The sequence below is a fragment of the Trypanosoma conorhini genome, assembly GCF_003719485.1.
Source record: "Trypanosoma conorhini strain 025E chromosome Unknown Tco_14.4_contig_00270, whole genome shotgun sequence".
Taxonomy (NCBI): domain Eukaryota; phylum Euglenozoa; class Kinetoplastea; order Trypanosomatida; family Trypanosomatidae; genus Trypanosoma; species Trypanosoma conorhini.
Window position 1 is genome coordinate 3,318 of NW_021704359.1, and position 16,249 is coordinate 19,566.

Below are 16,249 nucleotides of genomic sequence, written 5' to 3' on the forward strand. Positions count from 1 at the left end.
GTGGCGAAGTTGTGTCCGTGAGTAATGCGCGTCTCGCGTGGAAACGAGAGCGGTGTGCGTCGGCGAGAAACAGGCTGTGGGTGGGAGGCGGTATGCCCGGCGGTGTGATGTGTGTGTATGTGTATATGTGTGTGTGTGTGTGTGTGTGTGTGTGTGTGTAGCTGCTCCGCGTTGCTACTCAGGCGCAGTCTCTTTTTTTGTTGCCTTCTTTGCCTCCCGTTTTTGCGTTGCTGGTGGAGCGTTGCACAGTTGTAGTTGTTCCTTGCATTTGAGAGCTGCATACACACGTATACGTACATATATATATATATATAAATCTGCGAGAGGCAGGCGGAAACGCTCCAAGCGTTGAGGAGGTTTTTTTTTAAAAAAAGTAAAAGTGGTACTCCTGTGGGCCGCGGCGCCAGTATAACTTGTGCCGTCGCCATATGGGAGATCAGCCGGTGCCGGCGGGTGCGCCAGCGTGGCAGTCGCAGTCGCCGCCGCCGCCGCTGCAGGACGTCTCTCAGGTTCCGCCGCTTATGTTTTATGACCCGGCGTCTGTGCTGTGTGCGCCGGTGACGCCGCAGCAAGTGCTTGCCTTCAATCCCCGTGAGCGGGGTCCACCCACGCGCACCATGCCGGACGGAAGCGAGTACTACGGTGACCTGCTGCTTGAGCAGCCGCACGGCCTCGGGATCATGCTCTTCAAGTCCTCCTCAAACTTTTACGGCAATGGCGACCGATACGGCGGGGGGTGGAAGAATGGTTTGTTTCACGGCGAGGGCGTTTTTCTGACCTCCTCCTTCACCTACCAGGGCGGCTGGTTCGAGGGGCAGATGCACGGGAGCGGGGTAATGACGTACAGTCGCCGCATTACGGACTTTGTGCTACGCGGCATGTCTGTCTTCTCAGCCTTTGATAAGGCGCATGCGCCACTGGAGTACAGGGGGGAGTTTCATTATAGGTACCATCGCCACGGGCGTGGCGTGATGCGGTACGCAAATGGCGACACCTACGACGGTGACTGGGCGTCAAACCTTCGCCACGGTCGCGGGCGCCTCACCACCGCGGACGGCGAGATATACGAGGGTCAGTGGAGCAAAGACGAGCGTCACGGGAATGGGAAAATCAGTTACGTGAATGGGGGAGAGTTTAAGGGGGCCATGGTGCACGACAAGCGCCACGGCGAGGGGGTGATGCTGTTCCCCAACGGGGACGAGTACTACGGCACGTTTACGAGTGACAAGATTGAGGGACACGGCACCATGCGGTACAAAAACGGCGACGTCTACGAGGGAATGTGGAAGGACGGCCTGCGACACGGTGATGGGAAGTACACGCTGCGGAAGAAGGGCGCCACGGTCGAGGGGCGCTTTGTGAAGGGGCTTATCCAGGGCAGAGGCGTGGTGCAGTACCCGGGTGTGTCGACCTTTGTGGGGGAGTTTGAGCGGGGCGAGCGGCGGCAGGGGACGCTTTTCTGGCACGACTCCGCCCCTGGAGAGGGGGCCTGCTACCAGGGGGAGTGGCTTGGCGAGACGATGCACAACCGGGGGTTGCTGTGGTACCGCAACGGAGACTTTTACTTTGGACGATTTGTAAAGAACAAACGGCACGGACCAGGCAACCTGCGCTACGCAGATGGCGGGGAGTACAGCGGCTGCTTCGTCAATGATCTGCGGGAGGGGCAAGGCATTCTACAGAGCGCCACTGGATCCATCCAGGCGGGGATGTGGCACAACGACGTCTTTATTGAGGGCTACGACGGCGAGTGGGACGGGGTGACGTTTAACGGCATAGGGCATCTGCTGCTTCGGGAGCCGCCCACGTGCGTGACGGCCGGGAACAGCGCCGGCACCCCCGCCATGTCCGTTAGCGGCGGCAGGGGGGATGGTAGCCCAACGGCCGCCGCCGCCGCTGCTGCCGCCGCCCTCACAGGCACGCAGCCGCTGTTTGAGCACTTTGGCCTCTTTCGCCACGGCGTACGCCACGGTGCCGGTGTGCTTCGGCTTGCCAGGCACGTTATCATGGGGAGTTGGACACAGGATGTCTTGTCGTGCGAAGCAGGGTCGTGGGAGTTTCCCTCCGGCGACGTGTACATAGGTGGCTTTCAAGGCGGCCTCCGGGACGGGCCCAATGGTCAGATGTGGCTCACGGACGGCTCCTTTTTTGCGGGGGACTGGCATCTCGACGCCCCGGTGGGAATTGGGGCGTTTTACGCAACCGACAAACGCGAGCCCATTTACGCCCCAGAGGAAGACGCCGACGCCGACGCCGGCACCGGCACCGACGCTGACGCCGCCGCGGAAGCAGATGCCACGAGCAGCGGCAGTTACCTGGGCGTGATGGGCCGCCTCATCGGCCTCTTCCGTCGAAAGGCGTTGCCGGAGCACAAGGACACCCGACGTGTCATTGGCTTCCGCGAGCACTTTGTGCTGCAGGGCGAGTGGGATATTTCTCTGCTTCCCTACGCCACGTATCAGGCGCTCATGGCACGCCTTGGGAGTAGTTCCGGCTCGACGGCTCACGGCGCAAGTGGCAGTAGCAGCGGGAGCAACAGCGGCGGCGGCGGTGGTGGTGCCGTGGCGGTGGCGGCAGGTGCGTTGCAGGCGGGCCCCGGCAATGGCGGTGGGGCAACCGCGTTGCTTAAGCCCCCTGCGGTGATTCCGGTGGGGGTGCAAGAGCGCCATGGGCGCGTCTTCTTCAAGTCGGGTGTCTGCCTGCGCACGGTGTGGCTGCATAACCACCCGCGTCTGATGCTCCCGCACCGGCCTGACGCCCCCATGCACGACAAGATCCGCGGTGCGGTGGTGACGACGGACGGCGGCGCGGGCTCAAAGAACTGCGTCTTTTGTGACAAACCCTTCACCTTCTTCCGCAAGGAGACGAGCTGCACGCTTTGTGAGCGGCGAAGCTGCAGCTCCTGCCTACACCCCATCGAGGTCCGTGGTCGCCCAAAAATTGAGGCCCTTGTGCGGTTGCGGATGAGTGAAAGCGTGGTTGTTAGTGGAAGCAACACCACCACCAACGCAGCCGCCGCCGCAGGTGACGCATTTACCGTGCCTGCGCAAATGCCTGCATGCGTGGACTGCGCACGAGCGGCGATGCTGGGCCTGGAGTTTAATTCCATCTGGATACCGATGCGCTGCCTTGCCACCCCAGAGTCCTCCACGGCAGCAACCACGGCGCCGCAGGAGGAGGCGACGGCGGCGGCGGCCTCCTCTTCTGGCACCCTCGACAAGGAAGAGGCTTCGCTGCCGCAATTCTTCTCCTCCTCCTACTCATCCTCTTCCCCTTCCCCGGAGACGCCATATATCGTGTATGAGGGGTACACGTGCAATTGCATTCCACACATCTACGGTTCGTTGTGGTGGGGAAAGCAGGGCTATTACCTGGGTGCCTTTCACGAGGGCCACCGCCACGGCAGGGGCGTGCAGATGATGGAGAATGGCGAAAAGTACGTGGGGGAATTTGCAAACGATGAGTGGCATGGTACGGGGATTTACTGCGCGGAGTCCGGCTCCGCCTACGAGGGAGTCTGGCAGCACGGGAAACTCACTGCGCTGCGCTACCACGGCGAGCTAGACGAGCAGCAGCGCCACCACGGCCGAGGGGAATCGTACGAGCTTGACGGTAGCCGCTACAACGGGGAGTGGCAGCATGGAGAGTGGCACGGTACGGGGATTTTGCAAAGGAAAGATGGCGTTGTATATAGTGGAGATTTTGCGTTTGGTCGCATTGAAGGTGAAGGTAAGCTTTTGATGGCGACCAGCGTCTTCTACGGCAGTTTCCGCGGCGGTAAAAAGCAGGGAAAGGGAAGTGAACACTTTGGGGACTGTGTTATTGAGGGCGAGTGGAGCGACGACATGTTGACTGGATTTGTACGCATCTACGACGCCCTCACGGAGACCGTGTACGAGACGACGTACCACAATGGCAATGAACGCGACGACTGCTTTCTGCCGCCCGTCATGGTGAACGACGTCCACTGTCAGTGCTGTGCCCAGTGTCAGGCGAACTTCTCACTCTTTCTCCGCCGGCACCACTGTCGCTTGTGCGGGGAGGTGGTCTGTGACCGGTGCTCGCAACGCCGGGCGGCGATGCCGTTGCACTTCAAGGTGGAGGGGCAGGTGCGTGTGTGTGACCGCTGCTACCGCCGCATGGAGGAGCGCCGAATGCTGGGGATCAGGCGGTACACAAATGGGGAGGTCTACGCCGGGTATTGGACGCGGGGACGGTGGGTGTCGCGTGGACTCCTGCGCCGGGCAGACGGCAGCGCCGTCGTCATGGACCTCGCCGGTCGTCCGCTGGTGGCGGGAGAAGCCGCCGCCGCCGCCGCCGCCGCCGCCGCGGCAAACGCGGAGGACGCGCGGGAGCTGCCGCTGGACGCCTCCCCCGCCGTGGAGGAGCTTCGCGGGCTTCCGCCGTCGCCCACGGCGGAGGTGGATGCCTTCACGCTGTGGTGGGGCATGGTGCTCTCCGTGGCGCAGCTCAGCCTGCCGCTGGAGCTGACGCCGTGCGAAGCCTTTCTGCTCCCGCGCACGCCCCCGATGAAGCCGCTGCGGCTCTTCGCCAGGGACGACGCCAGGAGCGGCGGGGAGGACAACGACTACGACGACGCGGCGGCGGTGCGGGCGGCGCGGTATATTCCCTCCATTGCGCCGCCCGCGCCGTCGCTTCCCTCCCGGTCGTCGGAGGCGGCCATGCTGGCATCGGCGCCGCCGCAGCGGCCGATGGTCAGCGACTCCCACATCATGCGTCTCGTGACGGATGGCCGGATGGAGATGTTCCCCGCCGTTGCCCCGCCCGCGCCGGACGGAAGCGGCGTTGTGATGCTTTCCTGCTACCAGCGTGCGCCGCTCCTGCCGCCCACCCCGCCGCGGCCGGCGCCCGGCAGCAACGACCGCATCCCGTGGGATTGCTGGCAGACGCGGCCGGTGCCGCAGTACCGCAGCAATGTGGAGCCAAACACGCGGCGCGGGGTGGCGGAGTGGCAGCATGTGGCTTTCGCGTGTCCATTTTTGCGTCCTGACGTCGAGGACGTGGATCGTGTCGTGCGGGGTGGCGCCACGACGTGCTGGTTGCCTAAACCCCCCGCCGGTCCGCAGGTTTTTATAGTGCACGACACGAGCGCCGGCGGCGTCAGTGTGGTGCAGAGGGCGCTCCAATCGCACACTGCATCATGAGATGGCGTGGTCATGTTGAGGCCCTTGTTTCATTTGTTTTTTTTTTCGCACTCTCACCTGCTCTCCTTCCCGGATTGTTCTGAGTGTCTTTCAATTGCCGTTGTTTCTTTTCTTTTTTGTTCTCGTGTTGTCCCTTCCCCATCGTTTCTCTCTGTGGGGCCTGCCACCCAACGGCGGCCCACGATCATCGCACTCACCTCGTCTCACTCTGCATCTGCCTCGTGTTTTTTTGTTCTTCCGCGTGCAGACTGCCTCTCTCCCGCCCCTCTCTTCATCCATCTCTCCTCCCCGCCGCTTGTAGGATAAACAAGGGTCCCACTTCAGTGCCGCCCACCACCTTTTTTTTGTCTTTGTTTTTGATTGCATTTTGTCTCTCTCTCTCTCTGTGTGTGTCCTGCTTTGCTGTTTTTGTTGCTTTTTTAGTTTTTTTTTCTTGTTTCAGCTGGTGGTGGTGGTGGTTGTTGTTGGGTTGTTGTTTTTGTGTTGTTTTTTTTTTGTCTTCGGCCGGTGACGTTTTCTCCGCCCCGCGGAGCGTGCCCGCCTCTCCGTCTGCCTCCTCCCGTCGCGCGTGAGCGCGTGGACGAGCGCGGGGGGAGACCGCCACGTGGCGACGCGGCGCCTGGCCCTTTAGGCGTCCACGCCCCCCCACCCCACTCCCCACACACACGGCGGGGGTTTGCCGCAGGCCTCCACTCCAGCGGAGTAACAAACGGGACCTGCACATAAATAAGTAACTACAAGGGTAATAATAAAAGTAGGAGTAAAACGGCTCCGCAAGACATTTTACGCGGCGGGGAGGAACGACTGAAGCGGTTCACGGCTGCCCATCGCCTCCCGCTGGTCGTTGCGCAGGGGCTGCATGGACGACGCGACCCAGCGGCGCTGCAGCGCGGGGGCTGTGTGCAAAGGCAACAAGGGTTTCGCCCGCTTCGGCGGCGAGAATGTGCGGCAAGCGGCAGCGAGGCCGCCAGACGCGCTACCGCCGCCGCAGCGCAAGAGTGAAACGGAGGTTGAGCCCTTTGTTGGAGACAACACCTTTTACATCCCCGCAACGCCAGAGATCCTCGGCTCCATTTCGCGCGTCAAGGTTCCGCGCCAGATGGGGTGCTCGATGCGTGACTGGAGCGACTATCAGCAACGGCAGCAGCGCGAGAAGGCGAGGGGGACGCGGAGCCACGGCGCGGAGCTGCCGCGGCTGACAATGGAGGAGGTCATGGCGCACGCGACTCCCGACGACCTGTGGCTTGTGGTGCGGGGAGTCGTGTACGACTGTACGAAGTTTCAGCGCTTCCACCCTGGCGGGGAGCGCATCCTGCGGCAGTGCGCGGGGAGGGACTGCACGGCGCTGTACGACCACTTCCACTCGTGGGTCTCCTGTGAGGGGCTGATGGCGCCCTTCGCGGTCGGCATCGTTGATGCCCAGTCGCCAAAGTAGGGCTCGCCGGTTTTCATTACGTTATTTTGTATTGCCGCCGTTTGTCTTTCGTTGTTGTTGTTGTTTCGTCGTTGCAGTCCCTGCGCGTTTCTCTCTTCTCTTCTCTTCTCTCTCTGTGTGCGTGCGTTTTTGGTTTAAGGTGCCATGTTTGGCCGCCCTTTTTATATTGCGACCGCCGCTGTCATCGTTCCCGGGGGCCGGGGGGGGGGAACTTCCCCCCCGTGCGTGTCTCGCTGCGCGTGCGTGGAGGTGCGTGCTCCTGCGCCTCTCCGTGTTTTTCTTGACAGCCACGTAAAAACAAAAAAAAGCCAAAACAAAAGAAGACCGGCTTTCGCGTAGTGTCATGCAATCATGTGATACGATGCTTGCGCGCAACTGTGAGGTCAAACACACTTCTCTTTTTTGTTTGCTTGCTTGCTTTTTTTTTATATTTAAACAAAGAGGAAAAAAAGGAAGAATAAAAAAAAAAAAGAAACAGGAATAATTGTATAGCACTGCAGGTGCTTAAGTGTGTGTGCACGCATGCAGAGATGCACGGAACTGCTTAACTACCCCCGTGTGTGCGTGTGTGGGTGTGCAGAGAGGTGTTTATGTGCGTTGCCGTGCGTTGAGTTTTTATGCGCGCGTGCAATGACAGAGCGGCCCGAGGAGGCGGGGAAGGAACCGGTGTTGCACTGATGCCGTGGTGAGGGAGAGGGAGGGGACGTGAATGCAGCAAAATGCAGCCGGTAAAAAAAGAAAACGAAAGGAAAAGAAAAGAAAAGAAAGACACAAAACTATTTACAGAATTATATGTGCATATATTTATATAAATATATATGTGGCCGTGCCCATGTGACTGCACAACTGTACTGAGCGCGCGGGGCGGGGCGGGGCGGGGCGGGGCGGGGCGGGGGGGTGCGTACATCTCTGTGGGGGCAAATAACCCCGTAGAGCACATCTGGCCGCAAGAGCCTCTCTGTCAGTTGGGGACGGGATGAAGTGGGAGGCCGGTGTGTCGTGAGCGGCACGATCTTTTTTTCTTTTTGTAGTGTGTTTGTCTGTGTGTGTGTGTGTCTGTCCGTGTCTTGTTTTCTGCACGCACGGCTGCCGCTGCTTGCGCCTGTGCCTTTCTCCCGCTCTCCCGGTGTTTGGCTGCCTCCAGGCTACCGCAGCGGGGCGGGAGAGGCGGAAAAGGCGCCGACATTCGACGGAGGAGGGCCGTGGGGGCGTCTCTGCCGCCAGAGAGAAAAAAAAAAGTATAAGAAAAAATAAATAATAAAAAAAGAAAGCAATGGGATCGGCGGCGTCCTGCGGCCCCTGCAGCGGTGGTGGGCGCGATACGCCGCTGAAGACGAACGGCGGCGGCGGTGCGGCGGCGGCGGCGGCGGAGGAGGAGGAGGAGGGCGCGTGGCGCGTGCAGCTCCTTCGCGAGGTTGTGAAGGACCCCACCTCCGTCACGCGCGACTTCCCGCGCATCCCCGTGTACGTCAGGACCGCCGCGCGCCACAACTACTGCGCGGCGGGCGGGGACGAGGAACAGCGGCAGCGGCGACATCCGGTGCATTTGGCGGCGGCGGCGGCGACGGCGGCCGGGCGTGAGCTTCTCGCCTCGAGGTGCGAGCGCGTGCGCGCCTCGCTGGAGCTGCTCACGGAGTTGTGTGGCGAAGACGCGCTCGCGCTGCACTCTGTGTGGGAGGCGGAGGAGCAGCGATTGGGCACGGCGGATACGGCTTCGCTGCTGCTTGCCGTGCTGCTGCAGCGCGACATGCTGCAGGTGAGGAGGAAAGGCGGGGCGTCCAGCGCCTTTGACGACGACGCCTCAGGCGCGGCGGAGACGACGACGACGACGACGACGCCGAAGGGATGGCCGCGGGGCTACGGCGCCGCCGACGCCGTGATGTCGGCCGCGCCGCAGTACACCGTCAAGAGCAAGACGCTTCGCGTGATGCAGTACATGGCGCAGGGTGTCGTCTTCTTTCCTCTTCAGTGGCTTACCGGCGTTTTCCAGTTCCCGTGGTGCAGGCGCATGCAGGACGTCCTCTGGACTGTCCACGTGTACACCGAAAAAGAGACAAACGAAGACGAGGCCGAGGAACGGATTATTCTGCAGCACAAACAAACTTTGCGCCACTACGTGGACCCCAAGGAACTAAGGAAGAATCCCCGGTTCGAAATTGATTGGGTCTGCAGTATCTGCATTGACCCCCGCTATCTCCTACGTGACGTTTCCAAACCCCCGACGATGGGCGAGCACGCCGAGGTGCGGTACATCAAAACGGAAGTTCTGGCAGCGCGTGTAGAGGTGCCCCCGAAGACGATGTGCTTTGTGTCACGCACTTGGCGTGGGCGATGTCGGGCACTGCGGAAACGGTTGTGGGATCGCTTCAAGGTGGAGCTCGACACGGTGTCTGCCTTGCATGGGCGCACCGTCTACTGACGGAATAACATATACATATCTTCTATCTCTCTCTCTCTCTCTCTGTGCGTTCTCTGTGCGTTCGCTGCGCGGGTTCAAAGGGGATGTGGGGGGTGTAACGCCGCATCCGTGAGTGACATGTGATTTGGGCCTTGTCTTCTTGTCGTTCGGAGGCTGCGGAGAGGGAGAAGCTACGACCGCGTGGATTCATCATACGTGCCCGTTTGTCGTGGTGTATGTCTTTTGAATTCATTTGCTTCTGTACGTGTGGGACACGTATACATATATATATGTATATATACCGCCTCCGTAGGGGGAGGGGACTGGGCGCACACTGACCCAAGCCGCAACCTCCCAGGGGGCGACTCTCTCCTTCTGGGAATAGTACAGGCAGTGCCGCAGTCGGAGGCGCATTCCTGGCTGCTGGTCCACCACTTCTGCCTTTAGTGGTGGCGCGTCCGTCCCCGCCTCTTCTTTCTCGAGTTGGCTTGCAGCATTTATGCGTAGACGCAGTATGTGCACCAGTGATGACCCTAGGCAGCTCAGCAATGGTACGTCAACTCCGCTTTCTCTCCCGCGCTGTAGCTGTTGCGACGTTGTGTTGGCTACCGCGGGTCGCCCCCCTCCCCCATGCTTTCTCCCCTTCTCCCCCTCTCTCTTTTTGTGTGTGGGAGATGGTGGCTCACCACCTCCGTTCAAGCGAAGATGTTTTACTGTGCCACCTGTGGTGCTCTATTTGCAACCGTCCAGCAGCTGGCGCTGCATCAGCGGACCAACTGCGGCGGCGCGCAACTCGCCTACGCCAGGCAGTTGCAGTACGCCCCAAGCGTCGTGCCCAACCTCCACAACGGCGTGTACCCCGGCGACTTCAATGTGTTACAGGGCGATGCGTGTTTGTTGAACCCGTTCCCGGGCGCCGTGCCCGCCGGTGCTTTGAGCGCGCCGGTCTACACGGGCGGGGTGGACAGCATAGCGCTGGCGCGGCAGCTGACGGCCCCGGCGATCGCTGGCCCCCCCGCTGGCTACAGCCTCCCCGAAAAGGACTTGTACATGAATAACCAGCTGGCGCAAATGGCGATTCGACTCTCACGGGCGCAGCAGGAGGTGGCGCAACTTCGGGGTGAGTTGGGGGTGCGGATTTTGCCGCCGCCGTCCAACGAGTACCAGGACGGCGCTGGACAAGTTGCGCTTTGGAATAATCAACAACTGCAGCAGCAATCTCCCAGGTCGCGGCTGTCGTCGGATTGGCGTCTAGGCTATGGAAACGGTGTGGCTTCCGCGCCTGTTGCGCCATCCATGTCTTTGCTGGAGCCGAATAGCTACGCGCTGCTGTTGGACCGCGTGGTTGGTGTCGATATTCAGGTCTCATTAGAGGACGTCGTTGTCGCCGTGGACGAGTACCACCTCCTCGACGGCATTGACCAGCAGCTGCTGGAGTCCATCCGGCAACGGTGCTACTTCCCCCTAACAGTTCAAAAGGAGGGTTTTGCCCAGCTTGCCGTCTCGCTTAAGACCCCGTTTGACTTTACAGTTCGGCGCAGCAATGAGCTACACGTCTTCATTATCACCTTCTCGTGCCACGACAAGGTCCTTTTCTGGGCCTCGGTGTGCGCTCGTCAAGAGGGCATGTGGATAGCGGCGCTGCGGCAGCCGCCGGTGGACGCCTCGGTCGCCTTGGAGGTGGCGAACAACAGCCTCCCGGAGACGATGCTGCGCGGGACGATTCACAGCACCAAGGCAACGGATGTACTGGCCGCCGCGGAGAAATACCTGAGCAACGCCGCCGCCCTGCGCCTGATTCCGGTGGGGAAAGGGCCACAGTCCTCCTCGTCGTCGTCGGGGCAGCTGCAAACCCCGGCCGAGGAGGAGGAGGAACTTCAGCCGGACATGGCCCTCGTCAAGAGTCGTCTTTGGAAGCTGGAGTTTGACGACAAGGGCACCCTCATTGTTCCCGCAAAGTTCAAGTCCTCCGCCGCCTCGCATGCGCGCCTCGGGAAACTCACGCAGGAGTTAGATATGGAGGCAAGCGTTTTGCTGCAGGTGCGTGCCGAGAACGCCCCGCTTCCGCCACGCGGACCAGCGGGTCATGGACCGAACAACGATGAGGTAAGTTTCTACGTGAGTTACGTCACCGGCCTTCCCCTCAACGCGGCCTACTCGCGCGCCCTCGTGTACCTGATTGAGCACGTAGACCCGAATACGGGGGAGGTCATGAGCAACGCCGGCAGTCCCGCGGTGCTGCTGCGCTCCCCCGACGCGATCCAGTACCCGAATATTGGGGCCAGCGCCATGTTTCCCCTGTTCAAGGTAAACATGCCAAGCATCATTGTGACAGAGAAAACCCACGCCCTTGTCATTGTTGAGTACGTCACCCGGAATGAGGTGGGGCCGTGCGTCTTTGGGCATGCCGCCTTGCCCATCCACAAAAACGCGGGGCGTGGCAACTTTGTCTCACGAATGCGACTGGGGGACCCGCGACGACCCGCGGCCCGTGACGTTTTCTCGGGGGTTTCACTTTTTGCGGAGCGAAAAGCTATGAAGCAGTATTCGCAGGATGAAATAGAGGACGCACTAAACTCGCAGGCGCTGTATGAATTGCTCTTTACGCCAGTAAAGGCTCATGCGGGGTGCTGCCCGTGTGGTTACATTATGTGGTGCCTAGACAGCGACCCAAACGCGCCACACTTTGACTTTCCCCGCGAGCCACGCCCCACGGCCGCGGAGCGGGAACTGTACTTGATGCGGCAGAAAGTAGATCAGAGTACTCTGCCGTCTTTCAACGACTGGGAGGAGGCTGTGGCTGCGTTTGGGGGGAGTGCCAAGCCTATGGGCAACCGGATCAGCAGAGTTGTGCCGTACAGCCCCGGACGCGGCTTTTACCTCGATGTGGAGAGTTTGCACGGCATGGGGACGGACCGCGCCCTCTACGCCGTCGCCGTGGATTTGGGGTTTGAGGGCCATGAAGGAATCACGCAGGCGCTACAGCGCGACTGGGCCTCCGACGCCGGGGCACCGCAGTTTAAGGAGCCGCTGCGCATGCTGACTTTAGTCGACTACGACCAGTACTGCACGGTCATCTTTTACCTACTCAAGGTGTCGAACCTCAAGTCGGTGAAGAAGCAAGGGGAGAAGCAGCTCACGGTAGACTCGGTGGGGTGGACGATGCTGAAGCTGCTAATAGAGGGGGACGTTTTACGCCACGGCCGGTACGCCCTGCCGTGGTTCGCCGGACTTCCGCCGCCGGAGATGATGGATCAGCTGGATTCGGAGCCGATTGAAAAGGTCTTTTCTAGCTGGTTCGGTGCCAATAAATTGCGCTTCATGGAGTCAAAGTCCACCGTAGTGGTTTCCATCAGCGACGCGGCGGACGTGGAGCAAATCGTCGCTGACCACCCTGCCCGTCCCTTGCCGGCGAAGCTGTTTGTCCCCGCAGCTGCAAAGGAGTCCTACCCGGCCGGGGTCCATGAAGGCGCCGTCGGCTACACGCAGCAACGTCTTGTAGAGTCAATGGGGCTGGATGTAAAGGACGTGGACCTCGCGCTTGCCGCCTGCGTTGGGGCCTACATTAAGGAGAATCTGCGTGATTAGAACGGCGAACTCCCCACAACTGGGTCCGAAGCAGGAAAACCCGTGCGTGTGCGGCCCTGCCGCTTTTCAGCTTCCCCACCCCCTTCCTCTGCTGCTTCCCCGTGTGGTATTATTATCTCGTAGGGATCAGGAATTAAAAGTGCAGTGCAGCCGCTTTGGCGTGGCGTGGCGTGGCGTGGCTGATGTAAGGAGCTACAAGTGCAGAGGAAGAATGGTTGCATTTGCAAAATAATTTTTTATTTTTAAAAAAAGCCGCTGAAGTACAATCAACTTTGTTCTTATCTTTATATTGTTATTACGTTGCCGAAATGTCTTTTTTTTTGTTCCTTTTGGCGTTGTTGTTCTTTGAGTTTAGAGCGCGCGAGAAACTTTGCGGGGTGCCTAGCTTCGTACTTGCCTTCCCTCACTCCCTCCCTCCCTCCCTCCCTCCCTCCCTCCCTCCCTCCCTATTCCTCTCCCTCTATCGCTTGTCGCTCCTCCTATTGTTTGGCTGCTGCTTGGCGCCGCAGCATCCATGGACCCGCTCACATGTGTAGAGCTGCATCCCCTTTTTATTTTTAGCAGCGTGCGGACGGAAATGGGTGCCGCGGCGAGGCCAAATAAGTGAAGTAATGTATCTGTTCCATGTGTCTTTTTCTTGATGGATGTATTTCTGTTGATGCCCCGTTGTGGTGTGCGGCGCGGGGTGTAATGTACATGTATGTTTTTCTTTATTTCTCTTTGTGTGTTTCTGTTTGTGTGTGTGCGTGTGTGTAGAGGGAGGGCCGATGTCGGGGCGCAATGGACCGCGCCGTGTGACTCCTACAGCTTTTGTCTCCCCCGTGGCGTGCGTGTGTGTGGGTGGGTGGGTGCGTGTGCGCGAGTGCACAGTTTGGCTGAAGAGATGCAGAGGAGGAGGAGGAGGAGGGGGCACGTGCAACCGCAGGAGCGACGCCCTCACTCGTTGCGGCGGTGGCTCCGTGGCACACTCGTCGTCGCCCCCTCCCACACAAAATAGACGCGGGAGCAGAGGCGGTGTGCGGCCCGATTTTGCTATTGGCTCATTTCTATACTTTTCCCCCTTATTATTTTTCTTCTTGTTGTTGTTGTTTGTTTCAGGGACGGGGGACCCACTCGCCCGCTTTGGTGCTTCGCGCGTCCGCGGCGATGCGGCGGGGGGACGGCGTGAACACCGGCCTGCCGTCGGTGGCGCCTCGCACGCCCTGCGCACGCCGCCTGCGCTCGCTAGAGGACAATGTCGCCGGCGCGCTCGCCGAGGATCAGGCGCTTCTCGTGGACGGCATCCTCGCGGCCTACGAGGCGCTGGCTAGCCCCGGCACGCTGACGCGGTTGGAGGACCGGCGACGCTTCGCCCTCGACGCGGCCGCAGACACGCGAGGCCGCGACGAGGCCCACTGTTGCAGCAGCGGCCGCGGGGCATCGCCGGGACCGCACGCACTGCAGCGGCTAAGCGAGGTGAACGTGGCCATTGCGTGGTGCGAGGGAAAGATGGCGGTGACGGCGCGGCTGTTTCCGCCAGGCGTGCCGCTCGCCTCTGAGCCGGCCTCCTCCAGCTGGCGGGAGGCGCAGGAAACAGGGCACGACGACGCGTCCCAGGAGTACTACGAAAATCGGGACGGCAACGTGGAGAGCCGGAGTCGCAGTCATGCTTGGCCAAGCGAGGCACGACTCTCCACGTCGCCGTGGTATGCGGCCCCGCGCGGTGTACCCGAAGGCGTGTACGCCCTTCCGCCGCCATTGCCGCCATCACCACCAACACCACCGGCACCGGCACCGGCACCGGCAGCGGCAACAGCAACAGCAGCCACCACCACGGTACCGGTGGCTCCATTCTCATTGGTGTCGGTAGCGCGTGGCTCTCAGGGAGACGGAGTTGTATGTAACCTGGGCTTTGATAGGTGGACTGCCAGGCAGGTAGCAGTGCAGGCAGGCTTTGCTAAGCGGCGTTTGTGGCTGCTGCGCTGTGATGCGGAGGAGGCGGTGCGGCGGCACGCCATCGCCGTAGAGGAGCGGGTGGGACGCGTCACGCTGCTCGTCACCGCACGCGAGGAAGTGGCTGCAGTGGTGGATGCAGAGCCGCGGGCATGGACGTTGGAGCCTCCAATGCCCGCTGCCTGGGAGCTGAGGGAGGCGAGGCGGTGGATGCAGCGGCGACTGGATGCCCAAGGCGGCCTTTTGGCATCCGCCGTCAGTGCTGTGCGGGCGGGGGCAAGGGAGTACGAAGCGGCGTGTCAAGCGCGGCTCCGGGAAGCTGCGGCGCATCGCTGGGAAACTGAGGAGAAAAGCGCGAGGAGTCCATCGTCTGGGGCGAAGCAGGCACGGACGCCCCCCTGCGAAGGCGGCGCGGCGGCGGTGAGGTGGGCCCGCTTCACGCAGGGCGTACTGCAGGAGGCAGAGCAGTCGCAGCGGGCGCACCTCGAACGCGAGGCGCACCTCTCGCGAAAGCTCTTGTTGACCCAGCGGCAAACTTTGCTGAATCACCTCAGCACGCGCTGCCTCCTTGCGGCCAAGGAGAGTCTTATTCACGAGATGGCGGTCGAGCTGAATGGCGCCGACGGAGACGCCACCGCCGCCGAAAGTGAGCCTCCGCCCAGACAAAGTCGCACGCCCTCCGGCGTGCATCGAACGTGGGCGGAGGAAGCGGCTCACCGCCCCCCCGCGCACCTGCCGGCAAAACCGCCTCTACTCGGCACAACTACACGAAATGGCGCCAGTCTCTGCAGTGGCGTGAGTGCCACCGCACCGAGCAGCTCAGAGGAGGAGAGGAGTGGGAGCACGGTCGCGCGCCTGGAGCGTGCCACCGAGCCCGCTGCGGCTCTGGCGGCAGACGTCGCCCCGCCACCCGCGCCGCCGCCGCCGCCGAGGACACCCGTTAGCCGCAACAGTAGTGCCAATGATATGGCCCTTTACATTTGCGTCAGCGTGGAGCTCGTGAAGCGGAAGCAGGTCGCGATGCTGGAGCAGCGCGCGTGGGAGGAACTTGCGGCGGGGCTAGACAAGCAGTGGGGGCGCACAGAAAGAACGTTGTGATAAAGCAATGTCTTGACGGCGATGATGCCGAGCTAAAGCCATATACAAATATATATTTATATATATTTATAATTATATATACGCGTGCATGTGCGTTGAGCCTCCCTGACGTCAAATATCCCCCGCTTCTCCCTCCACCCACTAGACACACACGCACACGCACAGCGAGAGGGGCGGAGACGTGCAGGTAGTGTTGCTCTGTCGCCTTCTTCCCCTCTGTATACCGCTTTCTGTGTCACGCTTTTGCTCCATTTTTCTATTTGGCTGGGGGGGGGGGGGAATGTTGTGCCCCATCGCAGGTTGCAGAAGGAATAGACAATAAAACAAGCAAACTAAAAAGATAGGCACTGAGGGTTGCAAGATTTCCAACCCACCCAAAAAGGTGGCTTAATAGGCGTGCGTGAGTGTGTAGAAGCGGCGAAGCGAGCCGCAGGCCGGAGACGACATGGAGGCAATAGACTGGAACTACCTCTCCGCCAACCGCGTCTGGCGGGACAACCTCATGAAGGAGCTGCTCAACACCGGGGCGGAGATAGAGGCGCCGAAGCTTAGGATATGGCGGGACATATATGATGACTCTGTGAGCCTTGAATCGTACTGGTACACGCTGCTCTCGCCCAAATTTCGCCAACC

General features: G+C 60.9%; 6 protein-coding genes across 6 annotated transcripts in view, besides 18 other annotated features; all 6 read left to right on the top strand.

The window, feature by feature from the left end:
- Positions 1 to 102: 102 nt before the first annotated feature.
- Positions 103 to 159: a microsatellite.
- A 129-nt stretch (positions 160 to 288) lies between these two features.
- Positions 289 to 317: a microsatellite.
- A 111-nt stretch (positions 318 to 428) lies between these two features.
- Tco025E_04938 (uncharacterized protein) lies at positions 429 to 5,165 on the top strand (the record flags this gene model as incomplete). The annotated part of the gene is made up of 1 exon (XM_029371843.1): positions 429 to 5,165. One exon carries the CDS (start codon positions 429 to 431, stop codon positions 5,163 to 5,165), a length of 4,737 nt encoding a protein of 1,578 aa, XP_029228028.1.
- Positions 5,166 to 5,564: 399 nt separating this feature from the next.
- Positions 5,565 to 5,663: a microsatellite.
- A 361-nt stretch (positions 5,664 to 6,024) lies between these two features.
- Positions 6,025 to 6,600, top strand: Tco025E_04939 (putative cytochrome b; the record flags this gene model as incomplete). Its single annotated transcript, XM_029371844.1, has 1 exon — positions 6,025 to 6,600. The coding sequence occupies one exon, from the start codon at positions 6,025 to 6,027 to the stop codon at positions 6,598 to 6,600; it is 576 nt and encodes a 191-aa protein (XP_029228029.1).
- Positions 6,601 to 6,641: 41 nt separating this feature from the next.
- Positions 6,642 to 6,674: a microsatellite.
- A 15-nt stretch (positions 6,675 to 6,689) lies between these two features.
- Positions 6,690 to 6,715: a microsatellite.
- Positions 6,716 to 7,033: 318 nt separating this feature from the next.
- Positions 7,034 to 7,075: a sequence feature (A-rich).
- Positions 7,076 to 7,330: 255 nt separating this feature from the next.
- Positions 7,331 to 7,367: a microsatellite.
- Positions 7,368 to 7,389: 22 nt separating this feature from the next.
- Positions 7,390 to 7,420: a microsatellite.
- Positions 7,421 to 7,459: 39 nt separating this feature from the next.
- Positions 7,460 to 7,495: a microsatellite.
- A 333-nt stretch (positions 7,496 to 7,828) lies between these two features.
- Positions 7,829 to 7,870: a sequence feature (A-rich).
- A 3-nt stretch (positions 7,871 to 7,873) lies between these two features.
- On the top strand, positions 7,874 to 9,019 carry Tco025E_04940 (uncharacterized protein; the record flags this gene model as incomplete). Its single annotated transcript, XM_029371845.1, has 1 exon — positions 7,874 to 9,019. One exon carries the CDS (start codon positions 7,874 to 7,876, stop codon positions 9,017 to 9,019), a length of 1,146 nt encoding a protein of 381 aa, XP_029228030.1.
- An 18-nt stretch (positions 9,020 to 9,037) lies between these two features.
- Positions 9,038 to 9,063: a microsatellite.
- Positions 9,064 to 9,275: 212 nt separating this feature from the next.
- Positions 9,276 to 9,299: a microsatellite.
- Positions 9,300 to 9,703: 404 nt separating this feature from the next.
- Tco025E_04941 (uncharacterized protein) lies at positions 9,704 to 12,586 on the top strand (the record flags this gene model as incomplete). The annotated part of the gene is made up of 1 exon (XM_029371846.1): positions 9,704 to 12,586. One exon carries the CDS (start codon positions 9,704 to 9,706, stop codon positions 12,584 to 12,586), a length of 2,883 nt encoding a protein of 960 aa, XP_029228031.1.
- A 399-nt stretch (positions 12,587 to 12,985) lies between these two features.
- Positions 12,986 to 13,034: a microsatellite.
- Positions 13,035 to 13,287: 253 nt separating this feature from the next.
- Positions 13,288 to 13,340: a microsatellite.
- Positions 13,341 to 13,412: 72 nt separating this feature from the next.
- Positions 13,413 to 13,451: a microsatellite.
- Positions 13,452 to 13,474: 23 nt separating this feature from the next.
- Positions 13,475 to 13,496: a microsatellite.
- Positions 13,497 to 13,647: 151 nt separating this feature from the next.
- Positions 13,648 to 13,680: a microsatellite.
- Positions 13,681 to 13,732: 52 nt separating this feature from the next.
- Tco025E_04942 (uncharacterized protein) lies at positions 13,733 to 15,616 on the top strand (the record flags this gene model as incomplete). Its single annotated transcript, XM_029371847.1, has 1 exon — positions 13,733 to 15,616. One exon carries the CDS (start codon positions 13,733 to 13,735, stop codon positions 15,614 to 15,616), a length of 1,884 nt encoding a protein of 627 aa, XP_029228032.1.
- Positions 15,617 to 15,656: 40 nt separating this feature from the next.
- Positions 15,657 to 15,697: a microsatellite.
- Positions 15,698 to 16,061: 364 nt separating this feature from the next.
- Tco025E_04943 (uncharacterized protein) overlaps positions 16,062 to 16,249 on the top strand; it is a gene marked incomplete at both ends in the record, with an annotated part of 348 nt that continues 160 nt past the window's right edge. Inside the window, one exon of the mRNA XM_029371848.1 lies at positions 16,062 to 16,249. This exon is cut by the window's right edge and continues 160 nt beyond it. Within this exon, the coding sequence (XP_029228033.1) occupies positions 16,062 to 16,249 (188 nt within the window).